This window comes from Amblyomma maculatum, chromosome 11, assembly GCF_055883805.1.
Source record: "Amblyomma maculatum isolate TAMU_Amacu chromosome 11, ASM5588380v1, whole genome shotgun sequence".
NCBI lineage: Eukaryota > Metazoa > Arthropoda > Arachnida > Ixodida > Ixodidae > Amblyomma > Amblyomma maculatum.
The window spans coordinates 163,527,277-163,540,641 of record NC_139354.1 but is presented as its reverse complement, the minus strand read 5'-3'; the positions used below and the strand labels follow the sequence as shown (position 1 = coordinate 163,540,641).

Sequence of the window (13,365 nt, the reverse complement as noted above, 5' to 3'; positions counted from 1 at the left end):
TATATTCTAGGCACTATACCGCGGCAGCTACACGGTGTTCTCCAGACTCGCTCCTCGCACATGCGCTATTGAGGTTCTCGGGGGCTCCACGAAATCGCTCGGACCTAGCGTAGTGTCAACAAAAATCCACCATAACACTGCTGAAGGGTCATAATTCGAACTGGCTGCCATTGCGATGGCAGAGCTTGCCATTTTTAAAACATGTCTGCTGGCATCCTACAAGGCCCATGAAACCACACAATCATGGCAAATTTTATCCAGCCAACAAACTGAGGTATTCAACTCTTTATTGAAAACTGCATTCAGGCAAGGCATAACACTGGGTGCCCCTTCAAGAAATTGGATGACTGCAGCAGGGCAAGATATGAAACAACAAAGTACGACAATTTCAAGACAGATTTAGTGGGAAAACACCTCCAAGCAGAGCTGACAGAGACCAAGCTGAAGTGTTATCAGATTAGAAATAATAAAAAAAAGAAGCCTCAATCAGCACTTGTGCAAGTTCAGGTGCAAAAGGACAAGAAGAAAAATCTCGACGGAAACATGGGTAGCACATTTCTAAAGAGAAATAACAAACTCCTTGCCTTGCTATCACCGTACAGGAGCAACTGCCATGACTGCCATGAAAGAGAAAAATAAGGGGGAGTGGCTCTCTCTGTAGTATTTACACTCCACTTTCCACTTGCACGCGTGGTTCAGATATAATTGTTGCAGGCAACTCGAAAGCACGTGCAAATATTGTCGGGGGAGGAGAAAAGGAGCTGTTGGTTTTAGCGGCAGGGTGGAGCAGCGAAAGCAAGGACAGGAACAATGAATGGCTCGCTGGAGCATTTGCTAGCAGCATCTAATCAAGTGACAGAGAACTTTCTCTAAGGACTCAGTATTATATTCTCCTTACTATGTGAGGAAACCTTGTAGATAATGCAGAGCCACACAATATTTCAGCAATGCTGTTTCAAATGAAAGGTAGTTGCTTATGAAAGACAGGCTCGTGTATGCCTGGTGCGGAACCATGGTATTGTTTTGCCAAGCACTTTAGGTAATACTATAGCTTTCATTCACTTTACCTGAACTTGCGCATCTGAAAAAAGAAAGAGCAACAAACAGAGCCTCCTAGAAGGACAAACCTTGTCAGGCATTTGATGTGGGCATGCAGAACAGCAACCAAGCATCAGACTACTAACAGTAGTCTGTCACCAATCAAGCACTGCGCAATAAACCCCAGGGAAGCTCAAGTCTGCTTTTCAGGTGTATGAGAGTGAAAGCATTCATATCTACAACAAGAAGCATGCACTACCGGAAGAAAAATGAATCCTTGAACAGGCACTCAAGTTGAACTCTCGGCTCCTTCGACACACTTCACAGGGCCCACCTACAAATCCAACTCATGCTTTCCTATAGCAGGCGTATACAGGCACATTCTATCTACTGCACAGTCAGAAGACCACTGCAAAAACTCTAGGCAAGCCCTCGCATTGAGGAATGCAGCATACAGATCACATGGAAGACGTCAGTTTTCACACAGCAGTGATTTGCACTTCTTGTTGAGGATGAAGTCAAGTGATGATGTGTGGGCACCTAGTTGCTCTTCAAAGGGCTCGTGACATCAAGCAGCTTGATATCACCAAAGTGTTTCTGCTACAAACCTCAACTCTCCACATTCTGATATGCAGCATGCTTCTAGCAGCTTTGCAGTTCTTGCACCATCAATTTGAACGGACTACCAAAGATCAGTGCATACGCACAAGTGTTGTAATGATTTCATTCATCCCTGAACGTTACCGAATCACACATTGATTACACTGACAGAATTTGTTCATGATATTCGTAATGTAACAAATACCACACATCGTTGACAATATAAATTTTATGCAGGAACAATTTCTGAGGTGAATGGCAACAACTTCAAAATGCAAGTCCTGTTCCTCACCAAAACCTACAACCAAGCATAAGTAGTTTCTTTGACAGAATCTCTCGATAGACTATACAGCCAATACAGCGCACACTGGGATGCTATTGAGTTTTGCAATGATTTATATCTTGCAAATAATTGTGAACAGCTTTCTTTGCTGTAAGCAGCATTCTGTTCTCACAATTAAATTAGGCTTGCAGTCTGAAGTTCACTACCCTTCGCTACACAGAATGTAGCCTGGTAGTTGATTCATTAGCACGGCTACTTAATTTCTCTTTCTTGCCAAACATCTACATATAAAAGTGCACATTCAAATCACAGCCTATGAGGAAGCCTCCTCTGTCACAACGCGTTAGTTTGTGATGGATGGTACAGTGCAGTCACTGGCGCACTCGTTATCCAGCGCCCATCAGCTCATCTTCATACTGCTTCCGGAAGCAGTCTCCAACAGGGAAGAAGTCCCAGCAGCGCTTCTGATACAGCTCCCACACAAATGTTTCCTGTGGACACAGGCAAGAACACACAGGGCACCATCAGAGACAGTTCGCAAACAGAATAAACATATAACAGCCTTACTGTGAAGCTAAGTGTAGGACTAATGGTTCACGCTCACCAGATAGATATCTGGTGAGCGTGAACCAGATATCAGATTTGGTGCTCTCTTATCACACTACACAGATATGGTAGAATCTCAATGATCCATCCCTGGTTCATACAATTTACAGGCGCATGAGCACATAACTATTGGCAATAAGATTGTCCCGCAAGAGTCAGCTTTTCTTCAGTTAATGGGTTCCCAGAAAAAAATTATCTCTTGGTGAACATGAGCGTAATTTTGCCTATTACCATGACACAATATGCCCAGCCATACCTGGAGGCATGAGACATAATAAAGAAAGCAGAAATCAGCTACCAAACTGCTTCCACTAATAACTATAATTAGAATGGGGTGAACGAAGGGAGCCAGACTTGTCTTGCCGTCACCATGATCGTTAAGCTGAGGAGTTTCTGTTGCCCCAAGGATAATGCAAAGACAGATACAAGTCTACAAGTAATAGGAAAGCTCTTGATGAGCGCTCACTGGCCTGCAGAGGGAGTGAAATTGTTATTGCATTTCACCTTTGTGGATTATGCAGTTTACAGGACAACACACGTTCATTTTACTCTGCCTCAGTTTGATGTCTTACCTGGCCTGTATACTCAGTGTCCGGCTTGTTGATAAGATGCATCAGGAAGAACCTTAGGAGGAAGAAAGAAAGGAGGAGGATTAGCTTCCCATAAAAGTAATGCAAAAGAAAATAATTTGGGGAAGGCTCTGCCCGTTCATGTTGGCCAACACCCGTGATTTTTCACTCATAATGCCTATGCTGAAGTGCCAGATTTTCACGGTCTTTTAAGACTATCACATTAAAAGCAGCTGTATCATATCAGATCATGCCCTTGACTGTCACGTGCTTTTTCCATTGCCCTCTGTATGCACTTGACCCTTTCCACCCCTTTTGGGCATAAATACCAGTGAGGAGTAAACCACTGCGTTCACTGTTTTCCTGAACAACTGGCTGACAGTCTTGTCATTCTAGTCAGGGACGACACATGGTGATAGAAAAGGGATGTTCTACACGTTCCGGTGCTGAATGAACGTGAGGATTGCAATTATGGAGCACGTAAGGCCGCCTGAACATCTTTGTTTGACAGCTGATGGAGGATGGAATCGGATGCTATTTTTACAGGAGTTTGAGTTTTCTCTTCAAGCCACAGCATATGATGGAAAGCGAAAATCAGAAGTGTCAAAGATGGCCCTGCTGCTCAGTGCGGCAGGACAGGAAGCCATGGATGTTTTTAAAAACTTCGTGTTCTCTGCTGACAAAAGCAGGGAAGTCCGAGTTTGAAGAATACTGCGTGGAGCTACAAAATGTTGTGCACAAAAGATACGCCTTCCGTTCCTGTCTTCAAGATGAGGCAGAACCTTTTGAGCACTTCTTGTGAGCCTTAAAGAAACAATCACAGCACTGCAACTTTGGGAACATGGCTGACAACTTAGTACATGACCAAGTTGGGTTTGGTACCAACTTGCCAAAGCTATGAAAATAGATACTCCAGAACAAGGGCCTGACCTTGGGAGAGGTTGTCACATTATGCAAGGTGGCAGAAACTGCAGCACATCAAAATGAAGTATGGCATAACGCAGATGAAGAGCTCAGTGTAAATGCTGCCATGGCCGGGAAGAGTGCTTTGACAGGACACAAAGAATGCGACTCGAAGTGCTCACGTTGCAACCGAATACATGCCTTAAGGCACTGCCCAGCCTACGGAAAGACCTGTTACTTGTGTAATGAGAGGAGCCACTTTGCGTCTAGTTGCAGCAGACAAGGTGGCATGTACGAAATGCAGCATGAGAACGAAGACTTCAAGGTGCTGGACGTCACTGTCCGCAGCGCTAACAAAGATCGCAATTGGCGAGTGTATCACGAATTGACGGCAAGCACGTTACTCTCAAAGTTGACACTGGCAATATCGACAATGGCAAACGTCTTGCCATTGCCGATATTCCACAAGTTTAAGCTCTGATGCCAAGCAGTGCCATTCTAAGATTGTATGGTGGTAATGTTATCAAACACATCGAAGTAGTACCCTGAGAGTTGGTGACCACAGGGTGTGTATCAAACTGTTTGTTGTAAAGAAAGGTCGCAGTGCTATGTTTGGGTCTGCAACCAGCAAGAAGCTTGGAATTGTCCAGCGTGCAATGAAAGCATGATGTCAAGCCAAGCTGATGCAGTCGTTGAGGAATTTCGAAGGCTTTTTCACGGAACAGGGCACGCCCCTCGAGAATACAAGATTGTGCTGCATAAAGATGCCCAGCCGGTCATTCAGCCAGCTCGAAGATTTATCCTGTCCATGCGAGCTCCTCTCATGCTGAGCTGGAGCGCATGGAAAAAGAAGGCATGATCCAGAAGGTCAGTAGCCCCACGGACAGGGCAATCCCCCTCGTTATTGTCATCAAAAAAGCCAGAAAGTTATGTTTGCATGACTGAAAATGCATAAATGAAAACTTGAAATGAGAACACTACGAAATGCATCGATGCTGAATTTCACCAAATCCCGTTAAATGAGCAATAATCTAAGATATGCATATTTGCTACTTTCTTTGGGCGTTATCGCTTCCTCAGACTTCCATTCAGTATAGTGTCAGTCAGCGAAGTATTCCAGAAAGCCTTCAACAACGTTTTCGATGGGCTGCCCGGCATATGTGCTTATATGAACGATATTTTGATCTGGGGTGCAAATAAGGTAGAGCGTGACCAAAGGCTGGGCAATGCACTAAAAGCAGCTGAAAAAGCAGGCTTAACATTTAGTGTGTCCAAAAGCCGGTTCGGCTTGCCAGAGGTGCTATTCCTGGGAGACATTAGCCACAAGGGTATTAGGCCCAATCCTGCTCTTGTAGAAGGTATTCTAATATGCCAAAACCTGTGCAAACGTTACTTGGGGTCGTTAACTACTTCAGTAAGTACCTACTATCGCTCTCTCTCCGCACATAGACTCTATGCTCTTTAGTAAAACAAAACGCCATTTTCAAGTGGACGCCGATTCATAAAATGGAATGGCAAGCTATATGTCGAGAGTTGAGCGAAGTGCCACTGCTGGCCATATTTGATCTAAGTTTGAAGACTAAAGTAACTGTTCGCAGATACTTTGCAAAAGTGGAGTTGGCTTAGCACTCTTGCAATGTCACGGGAATTGGTGGGAACTGGTAGCTTATGCATCAAGTAGCACTGACTGGAGCCGAACAAAGGTATCCTCAGAATGAGAAAGAGGCTTCAGCTTTCTTTGGCTGCGAAAAGTTCAAAGCGGAAGCTGGCGAACTTTCATAGGTGGAACTACAGTCTAACAAAAAATGCACAAGGAAGACAAGGCCATGAGGCTGACCAGCAACTGATCTTTTATCAGGGGTGCAGAAGTTCCTCGGACAGTTTTATCGACAAGGCCATGAGGCCGACTAGCAACTGATCTTTTATCAGGGGTGCAGAAGTTCCTCGGACAGTTTTATAAGTTTTCAGTTACCTAGTTTTTGACTAAGTTGGTTCTTGTTTGCATTTCCAGATGCCACCTCCTCCCTTGTTTGTTTTGTTGTTATCTCGTCACCGGTGTTTCAGCCATGTTCCCTCACGTAATGGCTTTAGCTTTTTATCTCTTCCAGGTTGGGCTTTTACACTATCCGAATTCACACGTTTTCTTGTTTTTTTTTCTTTTATCCCATGGCGTGGTCTTCATCTATTTGATTATGATGACTGAGCATGTTTCACGTTACCGCCCTTCACTGCCTCACCCTTTTCTGCGCCCTTGACTAAAGATAAGTTGTTAGTCAGCCTTGTGCCCTGCTGTCTTCCTTGTGCATGTTTTTCTGTTAGTCTATAGCTCTATCTTTGATATGAATCAACTAGCTCAGATCTGATCATCCAGCAGTAAATGGTGTCTTCAAGAAATGCTTCTGTACGGCAGACAAGGACGAGACGTAGAAAACACACCACAGAGTGCTCTGTGGTGTGTTTTCTACGTCTTGTCCGAGTCTAACGCGCCGAAGCATTTCTAGAAGTATGGAAGTATGCATGAAGTACGAAACAACCTTTCTAAGCTAAAATGTATCCTTTTGAAAGGGGTGAAGGTAGTGATACTGACAAGTATGTGCAGAGAGATATTGAACAGGATTCATGCAGGCCATCTTGGCCAGGTGAAGTGCAAGACTAGAGCTAGGAAAATGGTCTACTGGCCAAACTCAGACATTAAGTCGCTGGTTGAAAGCTGCCCCACCTGCAAGACATATGCTTATAAGCAACCGTAGGAGCCTTTGATTCATCAGCCAACACCGGCCCAGCCATGGTACCGTGTGGGTGCTGATCCTTTCAATACTCGGGGATGCCTTGCTTATCTGCCTACGAATCTATGTCCATTTTCCAAGAGGTAGAGTTGCTGCCCAACACAACAACCAGTTCGGTCATCAACAGACTTGGTGCAGTGTTTTCAAGATTTGGCATTATAGTCGAAGTTTGCATAGATAACGGCCCACAGTTCAGCAGTCATGAGTTTATTTTTTTGTGCAGCTTTATGAGATGCACATACCAGTGCCAAACTTCAATCCCATGCCGGTGATACGAGTGAAGAAACACAGCCATACAAGATGCAACGAGCATGTGCTACCTTCCCTCAAAAACAACAATGTGGTACGTTTGAATGGAAAGTCCTGGGCACGGAAGGTGAAAGTGATTGGATTGGCCGGGCCACGAGCCTTTTACGTGCGCACAGAGAACACAATTGTTCTTTGGCACAACCATCGGCAGCTGTTGGCGATGAAGGAACTGTGTGATATCAGCTCGTCAGACGACGAGGATGCGGACGATAACTAGTCACAAGGGTTGGAGTCAACTGCCACTGCAGCTCCATCGACAGCACCAACAAAAAATTCCTTGTTTGACCATCAACTCCACAGTTATCATTTCAACCAGTGCGAAGGACGACACGGTGGATGCCGCCACCAGAGCATCTGGGTTATGATCAACGATTCCAGTAGACAAGACAACAATATTAACTTTGGCGTTCAGCAGTTGTTGAGTCAGAGGATGTATCATATCAGATTTCGGCCTGCAATTTATCCATGTATACCCTTCCCTGCCACATGCTTTTTCCTTGCCCTCTGCATGCATTTACCCCTTTCCACCTATGGATATAAATAACGACGCGGAATAAACCAGCATGTTCATTGTTTTCATGACAGCCTGGCTGTCCATTCTTATCATTCTACTTGGGGACTATACAGCAGCCATTCAATGTATTTAGACTTAAAATTGTCTCTGATTTCTATATATGTCTGAAGATACATACTGTTCAGTTTATGGGATCTGACATCATAAAGCAACTCAGGCTATGTGAGATGCCGCAGTGAAGGGCTCAGAAAATTTGGCCACCTGGGGTTTTTTAACCAACATTGACATCGCACAGCACATGGGTGCCTTTCTTTTGTCTGTCGAAAAGCGGCCACCCTGGCAGGGATTCGATCCCACATACTTGGGTACAGTAGTTGAGAGCCCTAATGACTGCTTCCCCGCGTGGATATATTCAAGTTGAAGGAGGTCACGAAATAGCTCAATATATCGGTGATTGAGATATTGCCGCAAACCATTCAAAACTTTATTTGTTATTTTTCGACAGCCACCGCCCTGCAGCCTTATCACTGTGATTGTAGCGAAAAGATCAATTTTGTACTCGTTCATGCTCATTGTCGTGGGACGCAGTTTTATCACTTTCTTCACCACGAAAGGTGCGTCAGACGTATCTCAAAGGATTCCAGCCACCGCATGTCTTTACAATGCTCAAGCTTATGCTAGTCGCCATTTGCAGCTTTATCTAGATGTTCAGAATGGCGGCCTGTAGGGTGACTTGAAAACCACTACAGCGCAAAGAAGATAACACAAGAAAGAAAAGAACACCACATGCCCACACTACCAACTGTTTATTGCAAGAAAAGGAACACATTTAAACCCTCGACCATGCATTAAAAAGAAAGAGAGCATGTGATAACTCTATAACTCTGTGATAACTCTATGCTCTCCGCAAAAATGAAGTTTGCTTTTTAGAAATGTTTCTATGAAGGTGTGCTTTGCCACGCATTATTTGTGTCTGACGACCTGTCTTGGGTGGTACTGTGTAATGCATTTTTTTTATTTTACCTTGTTTTTTGTTTTGTTTTTACATCTTAGGCTTTGACTGCTTTTGCTTCGAGTACAACACTGATTTTGCTACAAGTGACTGTTACCTTTGTTTTTTTGCCTCATTTTTTGTTGTTTTTAAATTTTAGGTTTTGACTGTTACTGCTTTGAGTACTTGACGCTGCTCTTGCTACGATTGACTGATTGCTATTGCTAAGATTTGTTTATATATTTCGTTATCTTTGTTTTAAGTGTCTAGTCACATCATTTGTTGATTTCTGATACCAGAAGTGTTGAGAGTGATCAAGCTTTGAATACATGTGTGGTCGAGGGTTTAAATATGACCCTTTGCTTCTAATAAACAGTTGGTAAAGTGCGCATGTGGTGTCCATTTCTTTCTTGTGTTGTCTTCTTTGCGCCGTAGTGGTTTTCAAATCCAGATGTTTTCGGCTGCCTTTAAATTGAGCCTTGATGGGTGCGACGGGCATCAGTAACTCGACAACCAGCGAGCACGTTTGCTGCTATTGCCGCTGCCAAGTTATAGAGTTATTCGATTATTTTGAGAGCGCAAATCAGCCCAATAAAGAATTCATTTCAGTGCTGCTACGCCTTTGTGTTCTTTTGTACTCACGGCATTATCACTGCCACATTATATCTGGTGGAGGTGCTGAATGTCGATTAACGTGCCTATGCTGACGAAGCCGGAACTGCAAGGGTGGAAGAGCGGGCTAGTTGGTAATTCATGTTGAAAATCAAACTAGTGCACTTCAAAACAAGGACACAGGGAGAGAACGACAACACAGCGCTGACTTCAACTGGTTTTTATTGGAGAGTGACACATTATATATGTACGAAAAGTGGGCGTAAAGAATTGATAACAACTGCTCAGTTTGCACGTGGCGTAAAACAACTAAGGCAAAGTTAAAAGGCGCACGATAACAATATAGGTCAAAGCAAGGCAGAACGGCAGGGGTATGAAAAATAAAGAAGCGAAAAACGGGGAGGCATGTAGGTAAAAAACAGTTAAAGATGGCATGATCCGAAGATACATAAACTAAAATCGAAAAAAGCCAAAAGGGGCACTAAGAGCGATAAAAGCCAAAAGGGGCATTAAGAGCGATAAAACCAAAATGGGCATTAATAGCGATAAAAGCCAAAAGGGGCATTAAGAGCGATAAAATCCAATAGGGGCATTAAGAGCGATAAAAAAGACAAAAGGGGGCAAAAGAATCAAAAGGACAATTAAAAGCATTACAAGACCAAAAGGGCATTAAAAACAGAATACCTAAAACAACCAAGGCCAAGTGTACCCGGAACCTAAACATTAACTACTGTGCGTCTGGTTCAGATATTCTAACTCGCGTTTAGTCAGGGCTATTGAGGGTGTGCTAACACAATTTTGACCTAGCTTTAGAATGTGAGCGGCTTCTATGATTTCGCGTGTTAACTGATGTGCATTTCTCGCAATGACAGTGCAATTATGAAGGGATGGCTCACAGGGCTGAGAAGGACACTTTAGGCAGTGAACACCAAGGTTTCTTTTCATAGTATTGTAAACACTGTTTGAGTGTTCCATGAGTCGTTCGTTTAGGCAACGCCCGGTTTGCCCCACGTAGGCCTTGCCACAGCTCAGGGCAATCTTATAGACGGCACCAACTTGGCAGGGAACGAAAGGTGCCTGGTGCCTAACAGGGCAGGCTGGCTTTCGCACAGCCTGGGCATTGACTCTGCGGCAAAGCTTGGAAAGCTTATCAGGCGCCGAGAACACAACACGGACGCCTGCCTTTTGCCCAATCCGTTTGAGCCTGTGGGAGATAGTGTGAAGGTAAGGCACCACAGCAACCTTGTGTTGATGCTCAGGAACAGCTCTCATTTGACCCCTTTTAAGCTTCTGCAAGAGGGAGCCTGCTACTGAGGTCAGCAAATGCTCAGGGTAGCCAGCATTGATCAGCCGCTGAGTTTGCTCATCGATGCTCCGGCTCATAGAGTGTACACAAGACTTCATTAAGGCATTTGTGAAACAAAAGTTCACAATGCCACTCTTGACAATCTTAGAATGGGCTGAACTGTAGGGCAACAAGGACTTGCCCCCTCTCGGCTGGTACCACCAGCACAGGTGATCATCTGCCCTGGATAGCCTTAAATCAAGAAAGCGTAAAGCTCCCTTATCCGGTACCTCATGGGTCAAAACAAGGGGAGAGAGGCACTGTTCAAAGCGAGAAAGCACGTCTGAAACTGAGCTCTGAAAAGTACATGCATTACTAGCCAAAAGGATTAAATAGTCATCGACAAATCTGAAAATCTTTACAGCAGCTGACGAAGATAGCTGCTGTTCTAATAGTCGGTCATGATGGGCGAGATATATATCACTTAATATTGGAGCAATGCAGGAGCCAATGCACACTCCGCTCTTTTGAATAAAAATGCTTTCATCCCATGAAACGAAAGTTGAGCTAAGGTAAACTGTCAAAAGTTCCAAGAAGCCGCTCACCGAGATGCCACAAGAATTCTGGAAGGTAACGGATCCGAAAGCATCGATACAACTTTCAACACACAAAAGAAGCTTGTCGTGCGGAAGTGAATAGTAAAGATCCTTGATATCGACTGAAAAAGGCATTAGAGCATCAGTGGTGTCTTTTAAGAAGTGAAAAACCTGTCTCGAATCTTTCAGAAGGAAAGGATCATCTACTGTCAGCACTTTGAGTTTTGTTTGGAGGAATAACCCCGTAAAGTTGCGTGTAAAGTTGCTTCCTCACGGAATTAAGGCTCTCCTAGGAGGCTTTCAACCATCCCTTCATCATGGCACAAGAATCGTGAAGATACTTCGGTCCGAGTGGCAACGACAAGCACGTTTCTACCGTGAGGCTCTGTACCTGCACCTTCACCGCGTCGACAGCTCGCGAAGAACGAAGATGAAATGGCGTGAGCTTTCTGCGCTCGCTGACAGAACTGCAGAAGCCTTATGGCAGTATGAGCTCTGCTGCCTTCGTGCCAACACACCGAAACAGCAAGCAAGCCTCAACAACAAGGTGCACACGCTTGGGAATGTGGTGCTGCCAGACAAAGTGACTCGTGTTCTCAGCCTGGGCCCGAAATACGCCGTCGAACCCAAGAAGTCACCCCCGGAATTACTCAGCATGGTGAGACAGGTCGCAAAACATGCTCCGGACTCTGAATTTTCTAGCTGTTTGTCTGAAGGTGTTCAAGTGTTGTCGCGTTACAAGTTAAGTGACAAAACTAGGCCCTTCAATTATGTCTCTTCATTTTTAAGAGGACATCAGCTCTCGTTATTGGTGGCAGACAAAGAAGATGGCTTTGTTGTCCTGCCCAAAGGTTTGTTTGGTGAAAAGGCAGCTGCAGCTCTAGCCTCTGTTTTCATACGGCGCGATAAGGTTTCCCTTTCCAGGGTAAAATCAAACGCTAAGCAAGTTTGCAAGCGCTTAAATCTTGACCGACTGGTTGCTAGCATAGATGCAGCAGACAAGAAAAGCTTGGACGTATTTTTCGCTGCGACGACGCATAAAGTTGACTGTCCATTGCGGGCAATTGTCACCGAGAAAGGCACTTGGCAGAAATCCTTGGGGTTATTCCTCCAAACAAAACTCAAAGTGCTGACAGTAGATGATCCTTTCCTTCTGAAAGATTCGAGACAGGTTTTCACTTCTTAAAAGACACCACTGATGCTCTAATGCCCTTTTTCAGTCGATATCAAGGATCTTTACTATTCACTTCCGCACGACAAGCTTCTTTTGTGTGTTGAAAGTTGTATCGATGCTTTCGGATCCGTTACCTTCCAGAATTCTTGTGGCATCTCGGTGAGCGGCTTCTTGGAACTTTTGACAGTTTACCTTAGCTCAACTTTCGTTTCATGGGATGAAAGCATTTTTATTCAAAAGAGCAAAGTGTGCATTGGCTCCTGCATTGCTCCAATATTAAGTGATATATATCTCGCCCATCATGACCGACTATTAGAACAGCAGCTATCTTCGTCAGCTGCTGTAAAGATTTTCAGATTTGTCGATGACTATTTAATCCTTTTGGCTAGTAATGCATGTACTTTTCAGAGCTCAGTTTCAGACGTGCTTTCTCGCTTTGAACAGTGCCTCTCTCCCCTTGTTTTGACCCATGAGGTACCGGATAAGGGAGCTTTACGCTTTCTTGATTTAAGGCTATCCGGGGCAGATGATCACCTGTGCTGGTGGTACCAGCCGAGAGGGGGCAAGTCCTTGTTGCCCTACAGTTCAGCCCATTCTAAGATTGTCAAGAGGGGCATTGTGAACCTTTGTTTCACAAATGCCTTAATGAAGTCTTGTGTACACTCTATGAGCCGGAGCATCGATGAGCAAACTCATCGATGAGCAAACTCAGTGGCTGATCAATGCTGGCTACCCTGAGCATTTGCTGACCTCAGTAGCAGGCTCCCTCTTGCAGAAGCTTAAAAGGGGTCAAATGAGAGCTGTTCCTGAGCATCAACACAAGGTTGCTGTGGTGCCTTACCTTCACACTATCTCCCACAGGCTCAAACGGATTGGGCAAAAGGCAGGCGTCCGTGTTGTGTTCTCGGCGCCTGATAAGCTTTCCAAGCTTTGCCGCAGAGTCAATGCCCAGGCTGTGCGAAAGCCAGCCTGCCCTGTTAGGCACCAGGCACCTTTCGTTCCCTGCCAAGTTGGTGCCGTCTATAAGATTGCCCTGAGCTGTGGCAAGGCCTACGTGGGGCAAACCGGGCGTTGCCTAAACGAACGACTCATGGAACAC

General features: G+C 44.7%; 1 protein-coding gene across 1 annotated transcript in view; it reads right to left on the bottom strand.

The window, feature by feature from the left end:
• Positions 1-270: 270 nt before the first annotated feature.
• Positions 271-13,365, bottom strand: part of RyR (Ryanodine receptor) — a 1,181,579-nt gene continuing 1,168,484 nt past the window's right edge. Inside the window, exons 128-129 of the mRNA XM_084584752.1 lie at positions 3,100-3,151; positions 271-2,412 (exon numbers count right to left, since the gene is read on the bottom strand). Of these exons, the coding sequence (XP_084440878.1) occupies positions 2,308-2,412; positions 3,100-3,151 (157 nt within the window). The 3' untranslated portion in view covers positions 271-2,307. The remainder of the gene's footprint in view (positions 2,413-3,099; positions 3,152-13,365) is intronic.